The sequence below is a fragment of the Oncorhynchus nerka genome, linkage group LG7 (assembly GCF_034236695.1).
Source record: "Oncorhynchus nerka isolate Pitt River linkage group LG7, Oner_Uvic_2.0, whole genome shotgun sequence".
Lineage (NCBI taxonomy): Eukaryota > Metazoa > Chordata > Actinopteri > Salmoniformes > Salmonidae > Oncorhynchus > Oncorhynchus nerka.
Window position 1 is genome coordinate 61,177,190 of NC_088402.1, and position 26,890 is coordinate 61,204,079.

Consider the following 26,890-nt stretch of genomic DNA (forward strand, 5'->3'; position numbering starts at 1 on the left):
GATCATGACAGCTTTGAAATGGCTAAAGAGCAGAAGGTTCAAGTAATGTGTAGGCAAATTAACACAACACTAATCTTAATAATTAAGACTAGCTGCGACAATGTCAATGTGGAAACATTTATGGTGCTTTCATTTTGTGTTACTTACTCATCATTTTGTACTTTCCCTCATCATACCTCTTCCTGTATTGTTGAAAAGGATCCAAATTTACCACAGCAATGTTTACGTAGTAAACGTGTGACAACATGTAGTATAACGCTAAGCTCTAACGATACTCTGGAACACGTCTATCAGATAATACCATTCTTTGGAAGTTCCACAAAATGGCACACATCAAAGCAAAGGCTGATTGGTTAAGGAAATGAAGCTGTTTCTACATACTCAATACTGATACTTTACCTGAGGTTAAAGAGCTGTGTCAGCCACAACATGTCCTAATTTTAGTTTTTGACTCGTCACAGTTAGCTAGGTTCAATAAATAGGCTATGTAGAGCAGTGTGATCAAATGTAAAACTTCTGAGAAGTTATTTATTTTCCTTTTTTCAAAGGATTTTGTTGATCTGGTTTTGTTTTTACCGAACCCCCCCCAGTAATGGTGAAGTATTTTGTCCCCAAATCGCAAAAGTGGTTGCAGTGATGTCTTCTGTGACGTCATGGTCAGGTTGTATACAGATTGTTTTAAGAGGTCTTTTTAGCGACCAGAAAAAAACTTATTTAGCTGGTTGTAATCTGGTATCTAACCAGGCTTCTCTACAACCAGAAAACCTATTTACAACCAGAAAATGACGTCATTATAACATTCCATGCCAATTTTTACACGGTGGGTTCGTGTGAGCTCATAATGTACCATGAGTGAAATCTCCACACAAGAACGTGGCCTCCATTTAGTTGAATCAAATGTAACGAAGGAATTGCCCAAATTCTCGGATTGAATGCATTGTCAATGTGACTGTAGCTTTTTTAGTTAACACATTATTGTTCAATGTGACCTGCATCGTTTATTTATGTTATATTTATCGAGAAAATGTATGGAGAAACGTTGCACTATTGTGAAATGGAGCAATACACTGTATAGAAAATAAATAAAGAGGCTTTCAGGTGTGAGAACCCAGGTTGTTTTTTGGAGTGAGAAATTGTTTGAAATATGTATTTTCAACGTCTTTCCCCCCCAAAAATACTACTTTTCAACATTTTGTGTTCATGGGTTAAGTTCAGTTGAAGGTTGCGTTGCTAACAGCGTGTGTGTGTGTTTGTGTGTGTTGCTATGCCCACTACGGTATCGTTTAGTATCGTCCCAGTATGCTCTCCTTTCACACTGATCTGAGTGGACAGCTGAGCACTCTCACTTTACCCCTCATGACCTCAGTCACATAGTATGCACACCTGTGGCTGCTTTTGCGTGTGCACACAGAGTACACTCACACAAACCTCTACACACACACACACTCTCAACATCTACTCAATACACAGACATTGCAGTGAATATTAACGATAAAGCTTACTGTTAGCCATGAGAAAAACTGGTACACTGCAACGTGTCAGAATTCTGTTGTTAATGAGGTTTCTGCTGTAAAGAGTCAAATGGAAGCCTATTCATGTCTCCTGGGGGCATATAGAGTGGACAGTTTTTAAAGGGTGGGTTAAATGATGTGTCTGCAGTCTGTACAAGTCAATTTCCCTGTAGCCCTCTGTTCCCTGTGGTCCTGTGGGTGTTAATGAGTTTACAGCCTGGCGCACACTCGCAGGCACCGCTATGTAGCCAGTCACATAGTGGAGCAGAGACCGAGACCGTCCCCTACCCACCTTTTACCCAGCCCCCTGTCACTGTCACCCACATTCAAATGTCAATCAATCAAATGTATTTATAAAGCCCTTTTTACATCAGCAGATGTCACAAAGCGCTATAGAGAAACCCAGCCTAAAACCCCAAACAATACAGATGTAGAAGCACAGTGGCTAGGAAAAACTCCCTAGAAAGGCAGGAACCTACAAAGAAACCTAGAGGAAACCGGCTCTGAGGGGTGGCCAGTCCTCTTCTGGCTGTTCCGGGTGGAGATAAGAGTACATGGCCATTTAAGGCCAGCTTGTTCTTCAAGATATTAAATCGTTCATAGATGACCAGCAGGGTCAAATAATAATCCGTGGTTGTAGAGGGTGCAACAGGTCAGCACCTCAGGAGTAAATGTCAGTTGGTATTTCATTGATGAGCATTTAGGGGTTGAGACAGTCGGTGTGGTAAAGAGAGTCGAAAAACCGCAGTTCCGGGACAAGGTAGCACGTTCGGTGAACAGGTCAGGGTTCCCTAGCCACAAGCAGAACAGTTGAAACTGGAGCAGCAGCACAACTAGCACATAGACTATTGCAGCATAGAGACTGAGACGGGTGGGTCAGGGGACACTGTGGCCCCATCCGACAATACGCCAGGACAGGGCCAACCAGGCAGGATATAATCCCACTCACTTTGCCAAAGCACAGCCCCCACACCACTAGAGGGATATCAACAAACCACCAACTTACTACCCTGAGACAAGGCTAAGTATAGCCCACAAAGATCTCCTCCAAAGAAACAAGCCCGAGGGGGCGGAAAACCGGACAGGAAGATCACGCCTGTGACTCAACCCACTCAAGTGACGCACCCCTCCTAGGGACGGCATGGAAGAGCACTAGTAAGCCAGTGACTCAGCCTCCATAATAGGGTCAGAGGCAGAGAATCCCAGTGGAGCCTGCTAGGCAGAGACAGCCAGGGTGGTTCGTCGCTCCAGTGCCTTGCCGTTCACCTTTGCACTCCTGGGCCAACCTACACTCAATCATAGGACCTACTGAAGAGATGAGTCTTCAGTAATGACGTAAAGGATGAGACCGAGTCTGCGTCTCTCACATGGATAGGCAGACCTTTCCATAAAAATTGAGCTCTATAGGAGAAAGCCCTGCCTCCAGCAGTTTGCTTAGAAATTCTAGGGACAGTAAGGAGGCCTGCATCTTGTAACCATAGCGTACGTGTAGGTTTGTACGGCAGAACCAAATCAGAGCGATCGGTAGGAGAAAGCCCATATAATGCTTTGTAGGTTAGCAGTAAAACCTTGAAATCAGCCCTAGCCTTAATATGAAGCCAATGTAGAGAGAATAGCACTGGAGTAATATGATAAAATTTGGGATTCTAGTCTGGATTCTAGCAGCAGTGTTTAGCACTAACTGAAGTTTATTTAGTACTTTATCCGGATAGCCGGAGAGTAGAGCATAACAGCCTAATCTAGAAGCGACAAAGGCATGGATTCGTTTTTTTGCATCATTTTTTGATAAAAAGGTTACGATTTTTTGCAATGTTATGAAGATGGAAAAAAGCTGTCCTTGAAATATTCTTGTTCGTCAAAAGAGAGATCGGGGTCCAGAGTAACGCCGAGGTCCTTCACAGTTTTATTTGAGACGACTGTCAACCATCCAGATGAATTGTCAGATCCAACAGCAGAACTCTTTGTTTCTTGGGACCTATAACTAGCATCTCTGTTTTGGCCGACTTTAAAAGTAAAACATTTGCCATCATCCACTTCCTTATGTCTGAAACACAGGCTTCCAGGGTAGCCAATTTTGGGGTCTCATCGAAATGTACAGCTGTGTGTCATCCACATAGCAGTGAATGTTGACATTGTGTTTCCAAATGACATCGCCAAGAGGTAGAATATGTAGTGAAAACAAAAGTGTTCCTAAAACAACCTTGAGGAACACTGAAACGTACAATTGATTTAGAGGACAAACTATCCACAGAGACTAAATGATATCTTTCTAACATCTAAACCAGGCAAGAACTTGTCTGTGTCGACCAGTTCGAGTTTCTAATCTCTCCAAAAGAATGTGGTGATTGCTTTAGGTCAAAAGCAGCACTAAGGTCTAGGAGCACGAGCACAGATGCAGAGCCTTGGTCTGACGCCATTAAAACAACATTTACCACCTTCGTGAGTGCAGTCTTAGTGCTATGATGGGGTCTAAAACCAGACTGAAGTAAATATTGGTTGTTTGATGTTTTCTGAAAAAGATGTGGCAGCATGACTAGGTTTGGGTGGATTAAACCGCTTGAAACAAAATGATGTAAAGTCGTGAAATTGGTTGTTGGTTATTTGATACACTACATGATACACTACACTACATAACTAAAAGTATGTGCTTGACGAACATCTCATTCCAAATTCGTGGGCATTGATATGGAGTTGGTCCCCCTTTGCTGCAGGATTTCAGGATTTCCAGTAGATGTTGGAACATTGCTGCGGGGACTTGCTTCCATTCAGCCACAAGCATTAGTGAGGCTGGGCACTGATGCTGGGCGATAAGGCCTGGCTCGCAGTCAGCGTTCCAATCCATCTCAAAGGTGTTTGATGGGGTTGAGGTCAGGGCTCTGTGCAGGTCAGTCAAGTTCTTCCACACTGATCGACAAACCATTTCTGTATGGACCTCGCTTTGTTCATGGGGGCATTGTCATACTGAAACCAGAAAGGGCCTTCCCAAACTGTTGCCACAAAGTCGGAATCACAGAATCATCTAGAATGTCATTGTATGCATAAGCTTTAAGATTTCCCTTCCCTGGAACTAATGGGCCTAGCCCGAACCATGAAAAATAGTGCCAAACCCAGACTTGTCCGTCGGATGCTGGATGTTGTAATTCATCACAAGCTTTATACCACTCCAGCTGAAGCTTAGCATTGCACATGGTGATCTTAGGCTTGTGTCCGGCTGTTTGGCCATGGAAACCCATTTCATGAAGCTCCTAACGAACAGTTCTTGTGCTGACGTTGCTTCCAGAGGCAGTTTGGAACTTGCTAGTGAGTGTTGCAACCCAGGACAGATGATTTTTACACGCTACGCACTTCAGCACTCGGCGGTCCAATTTTGTGAGCTTGTGTGGCCTACCACTTCGTGGCTGAGCAGTTGTGGCTCTTAGACATTTTCACTTCACATAACAGCACTTACAATTGGCCAGGGCAGCTCTAGCAGGACAGAAATTTGACGAACTGACCTGTTGGAAAGGTGGCATTCTATGATGGTGCCACGTTGAATGTCACTGAGCACTTCAGTAAGGCCATTCTCCTGCCAATGTTTGTCTATGGAGATGGCTGTGTGCTCAATTTTATACACCTGTCAGCAACATGTGGCTGAAATAGCTGAATCCACTCATTTGAAGGGGGGTCCACATACACTATATACGAAAGTATGTTGAATAAGTAATGAGTCATCAATCTCCGAAAACCGATGTGGGAACATGACTGTGTGATCTCGCTATCCGTAGCCGATGTAAGACCTTTAAACAGGTTAACATTCACAAGGCCGCAGGGCCAGACAGATTACCAGGACGCGTACTCAGAGCATGCGCTGACCAGCTGGCAATGGTCTTCACTGACATTGTTTTGTCTTTAACCTCTCCCTGACCCAGGTTGTAATACATACATACATACATACATGATTCAAGCAGACCACCACAGTTCCTGTGCCCAAAAGGTAATCTGTCTAAATGAATATTGCCTTCTAGCACTCACGTCTGTAGCCATGAAATGCTTTGAAAGGCTGGTCATGGCTCACATAAACACAATCATCCCAGATACCCTGGACCCTCTCCAATTCGCATACCGCCCCAACAGATCAACAGATGACACAATCTCTATTGCACTGCCCTCTCCCACCTGGACAAGAGGAACACCTACATGAGAATGCTGTTCATTGACTATAGCTCAGAGTTCAACACAAAAGTGCCCTCAAAGCTCATCACTAAGCTAAGGACCGTGGGACTAAACACCTCCCTCTACAACTGGATCCTGGACTTCCTGATGGACCGCCCCCAGGTGGTAAGGGTAGGTAACAACACATCCACCACGCTGATTCTTAACACAGGGGCCCCTCAGGGGTGCATGCTCAGTCCCCTCCTGTACTCCCTGTTCACTTATGACTGCACGATCTGGCACAACTCCAACACCATCATTAAGTTTGCCGATGACACAACAGCCTGATCACCAACAACGACGAGACAGCATATAGGGAGGAGGTAAGAGACCTGGCCATGTGGTGCCAAGACAACAACCTCTCTCTCAACGTGATCAAGACCAAGGAGATCATTGTGGACTACCTGCTCCCCATTCTCATCAACGGGGAGCAGGTTGAGAGCTTCAAGTTCCTTGGTGTCCACATCACCAACAAACTGACAAATCCCATGGAAACTTGATAGAGACCGAAATGACGGCTGAGAGAACGTTCCCAAACTGTTAGTAATGTGCAGTTTGTGAAAGATTTGTTCTTTCTTAATAGTTTGCGATTTGTGCCTATCGCCCTCATGGCAGTCATTTAAGCTATGCATTCTGCCAAGAGTCATTCACAATCTAGTCCGGTTGCGGCTACATCTAGACCTTGTTTCAAATGTATCAAGAAATAATTGTATTTCTATGCCTAGCAATCAACAAATGTACATTGTTTAAAGCAAACGTTTACATGTCTCAGTCACAAATGACAGGTCCAATAAGACCCCTATTGTGAATGAGATGTGAACAAGAGATTTGTGGAATCATGACTCTTTCTAGTTTAAGTTAATAATTTGCCGGTGTAGGGTCCTGCATACTCTGGGCATTACTGACTCGAATGAACAAAATGAGTCGAATGATTCTTTCTTTTGACTGAACGAGTCGAAATGATCTGAGTCAGTAAAAAGAGTCAGTAAAACTTCCCATCCATCACCACAAACGGTTTATTTTCCCAAGTAGCCGCTTCCGCTACTTTCTTCAAGGATAGGCATGTGTGACTGGAGCCTTGAGTGTAGGTAAGTCACCATTTTGTGTGCAGTTGCAGACGAGTATGCAAATAAATTTTTCCATGACACCATATGATTAGACTCATCTTTCACACATACACACTGCATAGTCAAGACATCACTTCTGATTATGCTATATACCCGTCAGGTTGGTGGCATCTTACTTATAGAGGAAAGGGGAAAAGGGGATACCTAGTCAGTTGTCCAACAATGTGTTCTGAATCAGAGAGGTGCGTGGGGCTGCCTTAATCGACATCCGCGCCTGGGGAACAGTGGGTTAACTGCCTTGCTCGGGCAGAATGACAGATTTTTACCTTGTCAGCTCGGGGATTCGATCCAGTTACTGCCCAATGCTCTAACCACTAGATGGGCCCATGGTAATGGCTGGAGCGGAATTCGTAGAATAGTATCAAATACATCAGACATATGGTTTCCATATGTTTGATGCCATTCCATTTTCTCTGTTCCAGCCATCAATATGAGCCGTCCTCCCCTCAGCAGCCTCCTGTGACACCAACTCCCCTTTCTCTTGTCTGCTCCAGGTGTTGTAATATCTGGCAACACTTTTACAACCCACACTATCAGTGTTACAACTTCTCTGTGACATACACTATATATACAAAAGTATGTGGACACCCCTTCAATTTAGAGGATTTGGCTATTTCAGCCACACCCGTTGCTGACAGGTGTATAAAATTGAGCACACAGCCATGTTATCTCCATAGACAAAGATTGGCAGTGGAATTCCTTACTGAAGAGCTCAGTGACTTTCAAAATGGCACCGTCATAGGATGCCACCTTTCCGACAGGTCAGTTCCTCAAATTTCGACCCTGCTTCGAACCCAGCTGCCTAACTGTTATTGTGAAGTGGTAGGCCACACAAGCTCACAGAACGGGACCGCTGAGTGTTGAAGCGTATCGCAACACTCACTACCGAGTTCCAAACTGCCTCTGGAAGCAACGTCAGCACAATAACTGTTAGTTGGGCACTTCATGGAATGGGTTTCCATGGCCAAACAGCCGCAAGCTTAAGATCATCATGTACAATACCAAGCGTCGGCTGGAGTGGTGTAAAGCTCACCGCCATTGGACTCTGGAGCAGTGGAAACACGTTCTCTGGAGTGAAGAATCATGCTTCACCATCTGGCAGTCCGACGGATGAATCTGGGTTTGGCGGATGCCAGAAGAACGCTTCCTGCCCAAATGCATAGTGCCAACTGTAACGTTTGGTGGAGGAGAAATAATGGTCTGGGTCTGTTTTCATGTTTCGGGCTAGGTCCCTTAAATCCAGTGAAAGGAAATCTTAATGCTACAGAATACAATGACATTCTAGACGATTCTGTGCTTCTGACATTGTAGCAACAGTTTGGGGAAGGCCCTTTCCTATTTCAGCATGACAATGCCCCTGTGCACAAAGTAAGGTCCATACAAAAAATGGTTTGTCGAGATCTGTGTGGAAGAACTTGACTGGCCGCAGTTAACCCCATCGAACACCTTTGGAATGAATTAGAACACAGACTGCGAGCCAGGTCTAATCGCCTGAAATTAGTGCCCGACCTCACTAATGCTCTTGTGGCTGAATGGAAGCAAGTCCCTGCAACAATGTTCCAACATCTAGTGGAAAGCCTTCCCAGAAGAGTGGAGGCTGTTCTGACAGCTAAGGGAGGACCAACTCCATATTAATGCCAATGATTTTGGAAGGAGATGTTCCACAAGAATGTGTCCGCAAACTTTTTTTTCACTGCTTAGTATCTATGCATGGTCACTTTACCACTACCTACATGTACAAATTACATCGACTAACCTGTACCCCTGCAGATTGACTCGGTACCGGTACCCCCTGAATATATGCCTCGTTAATGTTATTTTACTGTGTTACTTTGTATTTAAAACATTTGTTTATTTAGTAAATATTTTCTTAACTTTATTTCTTGAACTGCATTGTTGGTTAAGGGCTTGTAAAGTAAGCATTTCATGGTGAGATTGACACCTGTTATAATAATGCTTGTCTCTATCAAATAACAGCTATACACTCCACCTTCCCTCTTGATTAAATTACTCCGCTTGAGCAACACACAACTTTGTTATGGTAAATGCGGCTTTTCATACAAGCTTTAAATTGCTCTCTTAATTAAAGACTGGAGCTTCTCCCATTGAGTTGAACTAGTATGATGACTGTTTTGTGCCTTGGGTGGATTGGTTTGCACATTATGGTTCAGCAGCTTGGGATGAACTGTCAGTTTATTGGAAATGTGTCTATTTCATATAATGTGGCCAGGACGTTCAAAGTCCAGTCATAGACAGAAACTGGAATTAAAGCTGTGGGATGAGGGATGTGCCACAGGCGATCATTAGTTTGTGACTCATTCTTTGAGCAGAAACAAGCACTGTCTATTAAGACAAATCTCTGGTTTTGGTTTAATTTTGAATGGACATTTTAGTTTTTTAGGTGTGCCCTCTCTACTCATAATAACCTTTAATGATGCTTTTAAGAAATTGTGAAAACATTTGCAGTGCTCCTAATCCTAAAGTAACTAGGCCTAGGTCATAATTATTCAATAAGGTAAGAGGAGGTGTGGTATATGGCCAATACACCACGGCTACGGGCTGTTGTTAAGTACGACACAATGCAGAGTGCCTTATAGCTATTATAAACTGGTTACCAACGTAATTGGATCAGTAAAAAAAATGTTTTTTGTCATACCCATGGTATACGGTTAAATAAGCCACGGCTTTCAGTCAATCAGCATTCAGGGCTCGAACCATCCAGTTTATAATAAGTCTTAAAATATGAGATATTGGCCTATCCGCATGGTGTATTGATTTTGTTAAATGTTTTCTCTGTTGCTCCTGATGACAATGAAACACCAAGAGAGGAATTCATCTGACAGTTTTTTTTAAATGAAATATTAGCAGTGTTACCATAACACTATACAATATAATTATTGGTTATAACACTTAATATCCGTCATCAAACAGGAGCTTGTGTATATCGACTGGCCTTCCTGCTGAAACTGTAGATTTAATTTAAATATGGAACTCTTTCATATGCAAACAAGTATCAGTCGATGATTAACACTAGAAGCACTGAAGTAGTCAGTTTGACGGCATATTAATTTAAAATTGAAATAGGCCTATCTCTGCCATTATTAAAGTCATGCCCCACCTCCGTCCTTGACCTTTCCTAAATAAGTATATTTAACACACTAATGTTGTTAAAATGTTAATATCACAAACTTCCTGCCCTTCATTCACCACTAGTCATTCACCACCAGCCTGTGCAGCCCAACTACACCTAAACTCTATCAAAACTAATTTCACACATATAAAAACAGAGTTAGCCTAAAGACAAGATTAAATTGACAATAGTCTGATGGGTGACAATATTATCAATTGTCAAATTGTAGCCTAAAACAAGAGATGCATGGGCAGCTTGGAATTGACACAAAGGCAAGGAAATGGAGCGCCAAAAAGATACTTTTTCAAATCCTCCGACAGTCACATGCAGGTATGCCGTTGTCTATACGGTATGAAAAAAAGCCAATTCTGAGGTTTCCAAAACACTTTGCCAAATAACTTTTACATTTTAAGAGATGAGTTCTATTTCCAAATATGGCTTCTTACCAGAATAACAACTGTTCTATGCCACATGGGTAACATATAGCCCAGGTTACAAAGCAAAGACTATTAATATAATACAACTAAAAATATGCTATTTTGTTATTTTGAATACATGTTCTTAGTTCCATAATGTTTCTTAAAACCTGCCATAAAGAAAATGTATTTCTCTCTTTAACACTTGAATTGTGGTGTTTTTGTTTTGTTTTTAGAGAGAGCCTACAGTAACACAAATGAATATACTATTGTGTTCTTAATTGTTCTTCTTTTCTATTCTAATGTTACCCAAGACCTTCGTAAACACAACCAAATTATTATTTTTGCGACGGCATATTAAATGTACTTATTAGCCTGTTAGAATGTTGCAGTCAAAATTATGGATGACTGAAAACGGGATGGCTCAAGGCCGGACTTTTCTAGTGTTAAACAGAGAGACACATAGGTAAGAATACAGCAATGACATAACATTCTGGTCTGCTATACATGGACGATATCTTCTTTTCATAAAATGTAATGTTATATAAAAAATGTCAGTTCATTTTGGGTTTAAAAGTGATATTACTGAAAAAATATGTTTTATGCACGATGTGGGAAAAATGTTTATTCACTTTTTTTGTAAGCTGTTGATTTATATAGAACAACTACAAGAGACTGACCTCCGTTTTAATATCACATCCTTTGTCGTCACTCTGAAACGTAAGTAATAACGTTGTGCTCAATGTATATGGGGAAATAATAAATACTTCTTTGGGCAACAGGCTCAGACATGTCCCAGTCTGGAAGGTCACTCCTCTCCCCTCTGATTGACACCACCGTCAACCACCACCAATTCAGAGTGACCTGTCTTTTCATGATAGTATTTAAATATTGAAATTAGGCCCATTTGGCTGGTGGAACGAGAGAAATGACACACTTCGCTCTGCCCCTATTTCTTTGTTGTGGAATGGCTTTAACAGAGGGATCCCACGCAGGGTGTGAAATACACACACGTGCGCACACACACACACACTCCCTGACACAACTCAAAGCCCCGCCCCCTGCGCGCACACACTCTCACTGACACATACCCACACTGGTCTGCCTATACAATCCTCGCCCTGCCCTCTTCTCCCTCAGTATCCGCCTGACTTCAGTAAGCACACTGCCTCCACACCGTCTGCTTTGGGTTACACAGTCACCATCACAGAGGAACATAATACAGGACATCTATAGAGGAGCGGACAGCCCCGACAACAGTAGAGCAGCATGGGGAGCAGCATGTCATGTGTTCCCCAACACAACTTCAGGTTCTCCAGCAAGAGTTTCATACGCAGGAACAGGTAAGAAAGGGCAAATCCTCACAACACAGGCAGAGTCTTAATGTCATACATGTCTGGCTCGTGTGTTGTGGTATTGGAGATGGAGGGAATTCCTGGTATTTTTCACAGTGTTTGAGGTGTACGGTTTAATCAGAGGTTGGGAGGTTTATGGGATCAGAGACAGGAGGGTAGGGGGTACACGAGAGCACATGAGCAGTGGTATATTTCCAACTGTGTGATACAGTTACTGTTTTCCTCTTATTTGCATCTCCCTGTTAGACTGTAGTTTTGTTTCTTGTCAGATAATCTGGTTCCCTTCCCATCAGTATCTGACCCAAATTAGAATTGAATAAAAGACAATGGTTAGGATAGAATATAATATAATGGTTAGGACAGAATATAATAGAATGGTTAGGATATGATATAATGGTTAGGATAGAATAGAATGGTTAGGATATAATATAATATAATGGCTAGGATATAATATAATGGTTAGGATAGAATAGAATGGTTAGGATATAATAGAATGGTGAGCATAGAATAGAATGGTTAGGATAGAATAGAATGGTTAGGATAGAATATAATCACTCCCGGGACATAAACCGACAATGTCCTAGTCATTAAATAATTATTTTGGATTGTTTCGAAGTTGATTAGTATTGTTGTAAGCTTATGCTACTTTAATGTACTATCAGAGTCATGAAATGAATCAACTTTTTTTATGACCCTCAGTAAAATGCTTTTACTTATAGCCACTGAGCAAAGCAAGGGCCATGATGGTACAATTGTTATGAATTGCTACTTTACCAAATGGTTCACCATTCTGGAGGCAGCCTCTATCTGTAGTATCCTTAGGGTTCTGCCAAGTAGATTTATGTTCAAATAAAAACAGAGGTTTAGTGTTGTCCAAAGTGCACCTAACCGTTGCCTCTTTAAAAGCATGCACACACTTGAAAGCGCACACTCACACACGCAGGTGAATTGATTGTTCACTTGGAAGAATAAATTCTGTGTTCTCGCATACTCTGTGTCCTGCTCTCTCTCAATTCAGTTCAATTCAAGGGGCTTTATTGGCATGGGAAACATACAGTCGAAGTCGGAAGTTTACATACACTTAGGTTATTAAAACTTGTTTTTCAATCACTCCACACATTTCTTGTTAACAAACTATAGTTTTGGCAAGTCGGTTAGGACATCTACTTTGTGCATATGACACAAATCATTTTCCAACTCACTGTATCACAATTCCAGTGGGTCAGAAGTTTAACACTAAGTTGACTGTGCCTTTAATTAAACAGCTTGGAAAATTCCAGAACATGATGTCATGATTTTAGAAGCTTCTGATAGGCTAATTTACTTCATTTGAGTCCATTGGCAGTGTACCTGTGGATGTATTTCAAGGCCTACCTTCAATCTCAGTGCCTCACTGCTTGACCTCATGGGAAAATTTAAAAAATCAGCCAAGACCTCAAAAAAATGTGTAGACCTCCACAAGTTTGGTTCATCCTTGGGAACAATTTCCAAACGACTGAAGGTTCCACGTTCATCTGTACAAACAATAGTACACAAGTATAAACACCATGACACCACACAGCCACCATACCGCTCAGGAAGGAGACGCGTTCTGTCTCCTAGAGATGAACGTACTTTGGTGCGAAAAGTGCAAATCAATCACAGAACAACAGCAAAGGACCTTGTGAAGATGCTGGTGGAAACAGGTACAAAAGTATCTATATCCACAGTAAAATGAGTCCTATATCGACATAACCTGAAAGGCCACTCTGCAAGGAAGAAGCCACTGCTTCAAAACCGCCATAACAAAGCCAGCCTATGGTTTGCAACTGCACATGGGGACAAAGATTGTACTTTTTGGAGAAATGTCCTCTGGTCTGATGAAACAAAAATTGAACTATTTGGCCACAATGGCCGTTGTTATGTTTGGAGGAAAAAGGGGGATACTTGCAAGCCGAAGAACACCATCCCAACCATGAAGCACGGGGGTGGCAGCATCATGTTGTGGGGGTGCTTTGCTGCAGGAGGGAATGGTGCACTTCACAAAATAGATGGCATCATGAGACCGGAGAATTATGTGGATATATTGAAGTAACATCTCAAGACATCAGTCAAGTTAAAGCTTGGTCTCAAATGGGTCTTCCAAATGGACAATGACCCCAAGCATACTTCCAAAGTTGTGGCAAAATGGCTTAAGGGCAACAAAGTCAAGGCATTTGAGTGGCCATCACAAAGCCCTGACCTCAATCCTATAGAAAATTTGTGGGCAGAACTGAAAAAGGGTGTGCGAGCAAGGAGGCCTGCAAACCTGACTCAGTTGCACCAGCTCTGTCAGGAGGAATGGGCCAAAATTCACCCAACATATTGTGGAAAGCTTGTGGAAGGCTACCCGAAGCATTTGACTGAAGTTAAACAATTTAAAGGCCATGCTACCAAATACTAGTTGAGTGTAAGTAAACTTCTGACCCACTGGGAATGTGATGAAAGAAATGAAAGCTGAAATAAATGGTTATCCTAACTGACTTAAGACAGAGAATTCTTACTAGGATTAAATGTCAGGAATTGTGAAAAAGTAAGTTTAAATGTATTTGGCTAAGGTGTAAACTTCCACCTTCAACTGTATATGTTGAAAAGGGTGGGGCTTAAGCTGCATCCCTGTCTCACCCCACGGCCCTGTGGGAAGAAATGTGTGTTTTTTTGTCTATTTTAACCGCACACTTGTTGTTTGTGTACATGGATTTTATAATGTCGTAAGTTTTTCCCCCAACACCACTTTCCATCAATTTGTATAGCAGACCCTCTTGCCAAATTGAGTCGAAGGCTTTTTTGAAATTAACAAAGCATGAGAAGACTTCTCCTTTGTTTTGGTTTGTTTGTTTGTCAATTATGGTGTGCAGGGTGAATACGTGGTCTGTCGTACGATAATTTGGTAAAAAGCCAATTTGACATTTGCTCAGTACATTGTTTTCACTGAGGAAATGTATGAGTCTGCTTTTAATGATAATGCAGAGGATTTTCCCAAGGTTGCTGTTGACGCATATCCCACGGTAGTTATTGGGGTTGAATTGTGGATTGGCGTGATCAGTCCTTGGTTCCAAATATTGGGGAAGATGCCAGAGCTAAGGATGATTTTGAAGAGTTTTAGTTTCGCCAATTGGAATTTGTTGTCTGTATATTTGATCATTTCATTGAGGATTCCATCAACACCACAGGCCTTTTTGGGTTGGAGGGTTTTTATTTTGTCCTGTAGTTCATTCAAGGTAATTGGAGAATCTGGTGGGTTCTGGTAGTCTTTAATTGTTGATTCTAAGATTTGTATTTGATCATGTATAGGTTTTTGCTGTTTGTTCTTTGTTAAAGAGCCTAGAAGATTTGGAGAAGTGGTTTAAAGTTTCTTCGGTTTCTTATTTGAGATTGCTGAGAGGTCAGATATACTGTTAATATTTTCTACTGCTAAGTTTACACCTTCACTATTACAGTGGAACATTTTGTACAGGAAGTTGTCTAAAAGGGATTGAATTTGTTGTTGCCTAATTGTTTTTTGTTAGTTTTCCAAACTGCATTCCTTCCATCTATAGCATTTCTTAATATTACTCAGTTCCTTTGGCTTTGATGCCTCATGATTGAGTATTGCTTTGTTCAAGTAGACTGCGATTTTGCTGTGGTCTAATAGGGGTGTCAGCGGGCTGACTGTGAACGCTCTGAGAGACTCTGGGTTGAGGTCAGTGATAAAGTAGTCTACTGTACTACTGCCAACAGATGAGCTATAGGTGTACCTACCATAGGAGTCCCCTCGAAGCCTACCATTGACTATGTACATACCCAGCATACGACAGAGCTGCAGGAGTTTTTGTTGGTTATGTTATCATAGTTGTGCCTAGGCGGGCATATGGGGGAGGGAATGCTGTCACCTCCAGGCAGGTGTTTGTCCCCCTGTGTGCTGAGGGTGTCAGGTTCTTGTCCGGTTCTGGCATTTAGGTCACTACAGACTAGTACATGTCATTAAAGTATGGTGACTCTAGTGGGGGGATATAGGTAGCACACAGGAGGACATTTTTCTCTGTTAAGATCGTTTCCTTTTGAATTTCTAGCCAAATGTAAAATGTTCCTGTTTTGATTAATATAATAGAGTGAGTTAGTTCTGCTCTATACCAAATTAGCATACCCCCTTAGTCCCTTCCCTGTTTTACACCTGGTAGTTTGGTGGATGGGACTACCAGCTCTCTGTAACCTAGAGGGCAACCAGTGGGTCCATCTCCTCTATACCAGGTTTCTTGTAGGATGACAATGTCTCACATTCTCTCTCTGTGTAGTGAAAGGGCCAGGTTCAGCTCAGTCCTTCCCTGTAGAGCAAGATAATGTGACTGCCAATCTAGTGACACAGAAAATACTAGGTTCGCAGATACCAGTCTTAGTCAATAAGTTACCAGAGTTTACATTTCTGGATTGCATTAGACAGTCAGTGTTCACATTATATTGTTCTGCTCAGAATTCAAAGAACAAGAACCTGGAATGTAGTGATCACTTTATTGATGATTGATTCACGCTTGTCAGTCTTATTTGTCAGTCATCACATTCTGATCCGAACTTGATTTACCCCCAGCTCAGATGAAGTCTTTGTTTCATGCTAATGTCATTTAGATGGGCCACAGGGAGATAGAGAGAGAAACTCGAGGGAGATTGTAAAAGTTGACTCACTCTGTTATCAATGCACCGGAAATGTTTCTTTATGAAGCGGTGACACTAAAGATAACAGACGGGGTTCAGGCTTGACAAAGGAGGATATTGAAGCCTTTATTTCTTTATTCATGCACTGCCTATCTGAGACATAAGCCCTGAATGTTTTGCTCATTTAAATGGGTGATATTGAAGAGAACTGACCAAAGGGGTTTCCTGGTCAAATGTGTCTAGATTTACAATGTGAAACCAGGCACTCACTTTACACTCCACACCCGTTCAAACTGAAAAGGGAACTCTTCAGAAAGGAACACATTCATCTTGAACTCATTGTTTTCATCCGCCATTGAGAAGCCTGCTGGCAGCACAGCAAACAAACAGGCTAGCTAGGCTACCTGCGTGGGAAACATGGGAGAGTGAGATGTAACAGAAGTTTCTTTTCCCCCTTCCCTCCCGGAGCAGCAGCCGCTTGTTCCGTAAGAGGTATCCCCAGGAAGGGCAGGAGAAGTCCAACAGCATCATCAATATTCTCTGCACTGTCACTCCGAGGAAGGTATGGAACGCTGGAAAACTCTCTCCCTCCCTCTTCCCCCCTTTCTCCGTCCATCTCTCTCACTCTCCATCTTCCATTCTCTCTCTCTAAACCATGATAAATGACAGACATATTTCATGAACACACACAAATATTTTATGACAAATATTTTTCTCTCATTTCAACCATGTCAGAGAAACACACTTACTGTGTTAATACATGTATGTATAATCTTGGGACAACTGAATAACCTTTTTTTCTTAAAATTAACAATCAAACTTCTTTATCCCCAATTTAAGTTAGTTTTGTTTTACCTAGGCAAGTCAGTTAAGAACAAATTCTTATTTTCAATTACAGCCTAGGAACACTGTGTTAACTGTCTTGTTCAGGGGCAGAACGACAGATTTTTACCTTGTCAGCTCGGGGATTCGATCTTGCAACCTTTTGGTAACTAGTCCAACGCTCTAACCACTAGGCTACCTGCCGCCCCAGGTTTGTTATGCACAATGGGCTAATATTCACTAATGTGATTGGTTGCTTGCAGGAGATGACCCATAAGGATCTGCAGAAGATCGAGAACATTAAGTGGGAACCTCCGTTCCCTTACGACCCAGCCAGTGGCTGGAAGAAAAGCAGCATCAATGTCAAAAATTATGGCAGGATGGTCCACAGCTCTAAAGTCCGCTTCCGCTTTCTCCACTGCCAGGTGAGAAACTACACACACACACACACACACACACACACACACACACACACACACACACACACACACACACACACACACACACACACACACACACACACACACACACACACACACACACACACACACACACACACACACACACACACACACACACACACACACGCACGCGCGAGCAGCACACACACACGCGCGAGCACACACACATGCTCACACACACAGAGAGGCGAGCACACGCACACGTCCTCTGACGGAACTGTAACACCTCAAGTCACTTCAGATAACTGACTAACTAAATGATGAAACAACAATAAAGCACAATAAACATATACCTCCACACAGTCATTGTGGTTAATGAGGTCTTTAAACAAGCCTCAACCCCACAGTGAAACAGTGTGTTAGTCACCCCCGACGAGAGGCAAACCAAACAAACAGGTGAAGGGGACATGATGTAGTCCTAGCTCTGCGGGTTTGTGAAATGGTTAGCTAATGCTTAGCTAACGTTGACGTGGTGACCGAGGGGATGGAATAAAACGAGGGTAGGGGACCGCAGACCGTGTCAGCATAGGGGACCGCGGGCCGCGTTTCAACACGCTGGGCACTGAAGGAATTGGGAAACAACTCCCTGAGACAACCTCAGGGCTGATCTAAGAACAGGTATACAGGAAAATACCGGCGCCCAACCGTGGGAATCGCTATCTGTCACAGATGCAATCACACTGTCAAAGAGAGTGAGGGAGCGAGAGAGAGACAAAAAAGGAGTGAAAGAATGGAGTGTTGTAATGGAGTGTCATAGGGGAAAGAACACATTGTTTGGTAATTCAATACAACGCAGAGAGTAAATCGAGGAGGAAGTATTGCTTCACTGTTTTTGAACCTGAAAAGAATACAGGGCTCGTCTTGGTAAATGGCAGGAAGTGATTGTAAATCACAAGTGGTTCTTTGAGAAATCCCATAAATCCTCAGAATACCACAAGTCCTCATAATACCACACGTCCTCCTAATACAACAAGTCCTTATGATCAAAATCTAGCACAACACTTCCTACAGATGTAAAATTACTCACAGTCAGCAAAATTAGTGCACTTTACAGGGAATCGGGTGCTTTGTGGGACGTTCATCATGTGATGATGAATCAATCTCCAAATCATTATTTGGTAACACTGCTTCATATTGCCAATCCTTTAGTCTTTCTCTGATATTCTATGTTTCCCCTGACCACCATAATAGACAGATAGAGGCATATCACTTCCTCGCACACACGCACACACACACACACACACACACACACACACACACACACACACACACACACACACACACACACACACACACACACACACACACACACACACACACACACACACACACACACACACACACAGACACACTCAGTCTCTTGCACTCTCTCCTCAGGATGTGCATGACTGCTACCTGGACCTCTTCCAGACACACCTTCATTTTGTCTCCAACAACACCACTGGACTCACCTACCAGGTGAGGCTTTCCAACTGTTCTTCAAAGTCTGCCGTTATGTTATTTATGGAGATAGATTGTACTCAACATGTTGTAAATTAATGAGTAATGATTCACAAATTGATCACAAATGACAAATGGAGAGGAAATGTTTCCTATGACACAGTAGTCTCAGTGCACTGATTGTAAAATAGCTCGGTATTATAAGAGCATCTGCTAAATGACTCAGATGTAATGTCGTTTTCAATCTCGTGTCCCTGTCTAAGTGAATATAACCGATACACTGATTACGTGTCCCTTGCGAATGGTTTTTGTATTGGTAAACATGGTGTGTATGACTGTCTCTTTAACCTGTCTAGTAAAGTATGAACAGTCATCAAGCAGTGTCTATATCGTGTTTGTCTATATCGTGTTTGTCTATATCGTGTTTGTCTATATCGTGTTTGTCTATATCGTGTTTGTACTAGACTCAGTCACAGGGTGGGAGGCTGCTGGAGCATTACTGGATATTAGACATTATGACAACAAATGTAAGGCCTCAGACAATCATACATGCAACCTGGCTGGCTTTAGTTTCACACCAATTAATAGTGATATTTGCCTAAGTAGAAATTCCAAAACTGAAACGGAAAAACGAGCACATTTGACCATTGATGGTCATAAGATCCCCAAAAAATCAGAAGCTATTTTGAAAACATTTTCTTGGTCCTAGAGTCATGAAATGTTCAGAGTCCATAAAGGGGAGTGACTGCTTTCAATGAATGTAAAACTATAACATTTGTCAACAATTTAGTTATGAAGTATATTTCTATGGTCATGACAATGAAACTGTATGGTTCAATGGAATGATTGAATGCCTAAGATTTGACTTGTGTTTTGTGTGTGCAGGGGACTCTTCCTCTGAAAGAACTCACCATCTGCAACCTGCAGCAGAACTGTAACCACAGCCAACTCCAGGAATTTGCCTTCCAGATCAACGGTTAGTTGTCCTTTTACTTGAAAGGGAAAAACAAAATGACTCCTTGTGGTAGTAGTGGCATTCATAAATAGCAGAGCATGGAGCGCTGAGATGTTGAAATCACTTGCTTCATGTTTTCTATTGACTATAGCCAATCTGTGTTGAGTTGGCATTGGACCGCCGTGTGTTTATAGTTGTTTATGATTCACAGGCTAACCTCAAGCCTCTCTGTAACTCAGCTGTGTGGTAGGCGACGTTCTATTCTCACCGACTGAAACAAAGAAAATCTAGTTCAGGAATTTGTAAAAGCTACTTTGCATTAAGTAGTGACTAAATGCCCCTCTTCTTTCAACCAATCTCAAAGCTACTTGAGATGTGTGCGAAATAACTTGACTGTCACTTATATCTTGTATTGCTGTCAAAAACTCAAAACGAAGCGCACGGTTCTCAAGTTTCGTTTCTTTCTCAGCAAAGACAGGCAGAGCCCATATTCACGTTCACAATCCCAAACTGCAACCACCCACTATTTTCAAAGGGTGGCGTTTCCTATATTCCGTTGACTCAAAAGTGCTGTGACCTATTTCACCTCCACACAACCCCAAGACTAACTAGAGTCGCCTCTCTTAGCCCTCAGTCAGGGGGCCAAGCCGCTCTTGAAGGCCCCTCTTGTTGTGCGACAGGTGCTCCTGAACTCGCTCAGCTGTCAAGGCAGAAAGGCCAGCGCCCGCTCGAAGCCCTATCAAGACATTTAATCTATTGCACATTCCAGGGGCATCCTACTTAATGCCTGCTAGTTTTGCCCCTTAGAATCTGGGCTCATATCCACAAACTGTCTCAGAGTAGGAGTGCTGAACTATGATCCGTTTTACCTTATAGATATTAATGAATAAGATGATATGGACAGATCCTAGATCAGCACTCCTACTCTGAGAGGCTTTGTGGATATGGGCGCTGATCTCTAAATGTTCCTGGACTTCATTATCAACTTGATTGCATCTTTGATAGTGATAGGAAGTAGTTGCAAAATGAATTTGAGCATGGTTGATGGATTTGTGCCTTAGCCAGCTTCTCTGTCGTCTATTCTATGGCATGGCAATTATTGTCAGAGGGGTCTGTTAAAGCACAGACATACCTGGCAACCGGGCTAGAATTGGAATGTATTTAGGATTTAAATGTGTTTGATGAGGGGATCTTGGGCATTTCTCTGCACTCAAGATGACACACATTGTGAATAAAAGTCATTGACACGTAAAGTCAGCTCAAGTCACAGAGAATTCTTTATCATTCACATCCTGTTTTTGAAACGGAAGAGATCTCCACTGTCAAACGGTTTCTTCGCTACCCATGGCCAAAACATACATCACATTCATGGATATTTCAGATATTCTCTCTGTTCTGAGAGCCTTTATTTACCTGCAGGGAGGCTGTAGTAGACTTCACTGGAAAAACACGTAGAATAACATGACAAGACTCTGAGTGAAGTGAGATATTGTGCGCAGCGATAACCCTGAGTAAAAATCTTCCTCATTGCTACACTGCTGAATCAGCTTCACTGTAAACTGACCAGGAGTTGACTTAGCATGACATACTAGGAACATGTAAGGTCCCGAAAACGGACCTAAAAAATCCTGGAAAGTTCATTGAAATTATAAGTTGGTGTCATGTTGCGCCACATTTTTTCATAACATTTTTGTAATTGCATTCTGATAGAGATGTATATGAAATGAGGATGAGACAGATGAGAGGGTAATCACAGCCAGGAAAAGAGTAGCGGAGGGGGACCCGCACACTCCCGCCTCTAGGAGGAATGGACTCAGTCCAGAGTCGACAGCGCTCCCGCTAGTCCAGACTCTCACACGTCAGTTAAGGTGGACAGGTCAGATCAATAGGCCTCGGCTCCTGAAATATTTCACAACCCGACAAGCCTTAGTTGGGTTTGAACTTTGGCTGTCCTCACGTGAACCATGTGAAAATGCCTCCTTCAAGGGAGTGTGATGATCAAGGTCTAAAATGAAGGCTGGAACAAGGAGAAAGAAAATCAACTAACGAGAGCAGCATGGCCGCCGTTTAGAGAAGCAGCCAGCTGGCAAGGCAAGCATTCCGGACAATGACAAAGGGGCTGGAATGAGAGGCTGTTATCTCTAGTATGTGTAGTAGGGCTGATAAAGGGAGATTCCTGCTCTATCCACCGCAGGTCCTGTAGGCTACATTCCTGTTGGGAAGGAAGGTAGTCCAGAGGGAGGTGCCTTGCTTCCCCACTAGGTGAGCTGTTATGAGGCCAAAGAGAGCAGGGCCCACATGTAGCAAGCGTTTCAGAGTAGAATGGCTGATTTATGATCGGTTTGGCCTTTTAGATCACAACAGATAAGATGACATGGACATGGGTCCTGATCCTAGATCAGCAGTCCCGCTCTGAGACACTATGAATACCGGCCCAGGTTGCAAGCTCTCTCCTGTAGTAGTTTACATGTAAATTATACCTAATTCACACATGATTTACTGTATGTTTCCTGGAAAAACATTTTTGGGGGTATTGCTTGTAATGACCTCCTTTCAAACAGTCCTCTTTTTACCACATTCTTGCCGGTGTAAGCCTTTTATATATCCTGTGCGCATTCCGGCACTGTTGACGAGTGGGAGTAGGGGTGTGCCGATGTGGATGGGCCTATTTGAATAAATCCATTAAATATACACCATTACGAAGTCTGGAAATGATCCGATAATAATTTGTTTATAATTTGTCCATAAGAGACATTAAGACTAATATAATTTATTTTCAAAAGAAAAGCATATTTTGCCATTTAATTACGTTACTGGTCTGTGCAGCCTATAGGCTACATCGCTATGCAGTGGTGTAAAGTACTTAAGTAAAAATACTTTAAAGTTTTTTTGGGGGGTATCTGAACTCTACTTTACTACAGGAAAATGGCTCTGATCTGGAGGACTCACTAAACCCAAATGCTTTGTTTGTAAATTATGTCTGAGTGTTGGAGTGTGCCCCTGGCTATCCGTAAGTAAAACAAATATAAAAAATAATGCCGTCTGGTTTGCTCAATATGAGGATATTTGGATACTTAAGTATCTTTTAGCAATTACATTTACTTTTGATACTTAAGTATATTTAAAACCAAATCATTTTACTTGAGGTATTTTCTATTAAGATATCTTTACTTTTACTCAACTATGACAATTGGGTACTTTTTCCACCACTGTGGTTGTGACACGCAAATGAAATCAATAGTTTATTATTTTGTTCATTAAACAGACAAGACATTCTTACATAATTGCGCATGGGCTCATCTGGAAAAGAGAGGCTATGTGTAGCTCAAGAAGCTCATTCATATTAACCCATCGTTCAGTGCCTAAATATTATTCCTAATACTGCAGTAAATAAATCACCAGCCAATGTGATCACACCATCGTGTGCTCTCTCCTTTCAAACTACCCAGTTATTTTGGTTGAAGACAGATAAACTACAAATGGCTAGTAGTTAGATACGTATGCATATTAACCCATCATTTATTAGCTAAATATCAGTGGCCTTTAAATATTTACCTGTCAAAGTCAAGAAAAAACATGAAATGGCAGTGTGCGTTCCCCCAAGCCAAATGCCAAGGCATTTCTGTGACAATAGACAAGAATAGCTCAAGGACAGAACTACATACATTTAAATGGAGAGAATAACCTAGGTGTCTGGCTAGACTGCAAACTCTCCTTCCAGACTCACATCAAACATCTCCAATCGAAAATCAAATCAAGAGTCGGCTTTCTATTCCGCAACAAAGCCTCCTTCACTCACGCCGCCAAGCTTACCCTAGTAAAACTGACTATCCTACCGATCCTCGATTTCGGCGATGTCATCTACAAAATGGCTTCCAACACTCTACTCAGCAAACTGGATGCAGTCTATCATAGTGCCATCCGTTTTGTCACCAAAGCACCTTATACCACCCACCACTGCGACTTGTATGCTCTAGTCGGCTGGCCCTCGCTACATATTCGTCGCCAGACCCACTGGCTCCAGGTCATCTACAAGTCCATGCTAGGTAAAGCTCCGCCTTATCTCAGTTCACTGGTCACGATGGCAACACCCATCCGTAGCACACGCTCCAGCAGGTGTATCTCACTGATCATCCCTAAAGCCAACACCTCATTTGGCCGCCTTTCGTTCCAGTACTCTGCTGCCTGTGACTGGAACGAACTGCAAAAATCGCTGAAGTTGGAGACTTTTATCTCCCTCACCAACTTCAAACATCAGCTATCCGAGCAGCTAACCGATCGCTGCAGCTGTACATAGTCTATTGGTAAATAGCCCACCCATTTTCACCTACCTCATTCCCATACTGTTTTTATACTGTTTTTTTAAATTTATTTATTTACTTTTCTGCTCTTTTGCACACCAATATCTCTACCTGTACATGACCATCTGATCATTTATCACCCCAGTGTTAATCTGCAAAATTGTATTATTCGCCTACCTCCTCATGCCTTTTGCACACATTGTATATAGACTGCCCATTTTTTTTTTTTTTCTACTGTGTTATTGACTTGTTAATTGTTTACTCCATGTGTAACTCTGTGTTGTCTGTTCACACTGCTATGCTTTATCTTGGCCAGGTCGCAGTTGCAAATGAGAACTTGTTCTCAACTAGCCTACCTGGTTAAATAAAGGTGAAATAAAAAATAAATAAAATAAAAATAAATGCATTAAAATAATTTCTGTGAAGCTGTGTCTGTAAAAAGTTGGCGGCATGCTAAAGTTGGTGTGTTTTTGTCTTAGTTTGAAAGGGATATCAGGCTACAGGGTATCTTTTGGGGAAGTTTGACAGAACGTGTAATTAACATGACGGAGAGCTCTACCTCTACAGTATTTTCACAATACTTTCTTTGTGAAATAGTGGTAAAACCAAAAGTCTGATTTACTAGCGACGACAAGCTTCCAGTTGCATAATGTACAACCTTCTATTTGTAAATGGATAGGGTAGGGCTTTAGCAGGAAGCGCTGGTGGCCATCTCCTCTCTGACCTCATGACCTTTGACCCCTGCAGGTGTCAGCCTGAACCCCATCATCGTCTATTGCTCCAACCAGGAGGAGATGGACATGTGGTTCGGCCTGCTCAAAGAACACATCGAGATCAACGGGGGCACCCCCATCGCACCTATCGAGACCTACACCAGGGTTAAGGTAAGGAAATAATACTATGTTTCATTGATATGGCAGTGCAGATGACGGAAATGGAGGCCAGTTAAAGAGGCCAGTTAAGGAGGCCCAAGTAGCAGCTACACCCTGGGTTGATCCTGAGGGTAAAACAGCAATCAATCAACAGGATGTGTTGAGTCATGTAGGTCACGGCTGTCTCTTCCTGAGTGCATGATCCATTCCCAGGGAGCGGTCATGACTGTGGCCACACCACAACCACATCACTAGACTCACATCTGCACTGGGTCAAAGTATGGTTACACCAACAGGTGTGGAAAAGGCTGATCATACACATTCAATAGTGGATGAAATATAGGGCATCTACACAAGCCGGTTTGACCAACGGTATAACCCAATGCATATGTTCTGAAAAGCATAGAAAAAAAGCATTCATGCAACACTCATCCTGTATCACTTCCAATAGTGACAGCTAGTGTAGGAACAATTGTTGTTTCGTTATACAGTATTCTCGCCCAGGATGTATGATAGTATTTAAGAATGATTGCGTCACTATCAGAGAATGAAAAGCCCCATCATTATAGCATTAATAGCTCATACTGTGGAGAAGTTCTGTATGTGTTTAATGTTTATTTCTTGTAACTGGTTGGGTGAGGTAGATTATTTCCATGCCTCACTAATGTAAACCTGTTTCCTGCAGAATGTAAAGGAGAACACGGAGGGGAGAGAGGAGCTGAGGAACTCAATCAGTAAAGACCCCATCTATGAGTGGGAGGGTTCTCAGCGTGAGAGTCTGGGGCCCATCACTTTCGTGACCAAAGTCAGTCTGCAGCACCTCCCCTGCCAGGTACAACACCCACCTCCACTCACCTTTCTGTGGCTTATGATGTGCCTATGGTGCATTGTAACCTGACACTGAAACATTATAATCTGACAGTGAAACTTTATAATCTGACAGTGAAACATTAATAATCTGACAGTGAAACATTATAATCTCACAGTGAAACATTATAACCTGACAGTGAAACATTATAATCTGACAGTGAAACATTATAACCTGACAGTGAAACATTATAATCTGACAGTGAAACTTTATAATCTGACAGTGAAACATTATAATCTGACAGTGAAACATTATAACCTGACACTGAAACATTATAACCTGTCACTGAATCATTATAACCTTTGACATTAGAACATGACTGATTATTGATTGTAGAGATACTTTTTGATATTCAAATATCACTCAAACGAAGAAACCTGTATATACAGTCCACATTGCGCATAAATAGATTAGACACATTTTAAGAAAGATGAATAAGAGAGTGTAATTTTATGGAACTGTCCATTAGACAGTTATGACTCCAACCTGTTATCAGGCAGATAGCGGGGATCTGAGAATGAGGAGTAAACGTAACATTATCAATCAACAACATCTACCTTAGAGCCCACTGACTCTCTCTCTCTCTCACACACACACACACACACACACACACACACACACACACACACACACACACACACACACACACACACACACACACACACACACACACACACACACACACACACACACACACACACACACACACACACAATTACTCTTTCGCAACTTCACCATGGCCTCACCACAATGTAAGGAGTGAGCATTGTTGTCTGCTGGGACTCTAAACCTTG

The 26,890-nt window shown here is 42.2% G+C and overlaps 1 protein-coding gene across 1 annotated transcript in view; it reads left to right on the plus strand.

Moving 5' to 3' along the window:
* The first annotated feature begins 11,527 nt into the window (after window positions 1–11,527).
* LOC115132116 (pleckstrin homology domain-containing family N member 1) overlaps window positions 11,528–26,890 on the plus strand; it is a 28,144-nt gene continuing 12,781 nt past the window's right edge. The window contains 7 exon segments of the mRNA XM_029664378.2: window positions 11,528–11,718; window positions 16,849–16,939; window positions 17,463–17,624; window positions 19,038–19,118; window positions 19,986–20,076; window positions 25,104–25,240; window positions 25,914–26,060. Of these exon segments, the coding sequence (XP_029520238.2) occupies window positions 11,645–11,718; window positions 16,849–16,939; window positions 17,463–17,624; window positions 19,038–19,118; window positions 19,986–20,076; window positions 25,104–25,240; window positions 25,914–26,060 (783 nt within the window). The 5' untranslated portion in view covers window positions 11,528–11,644.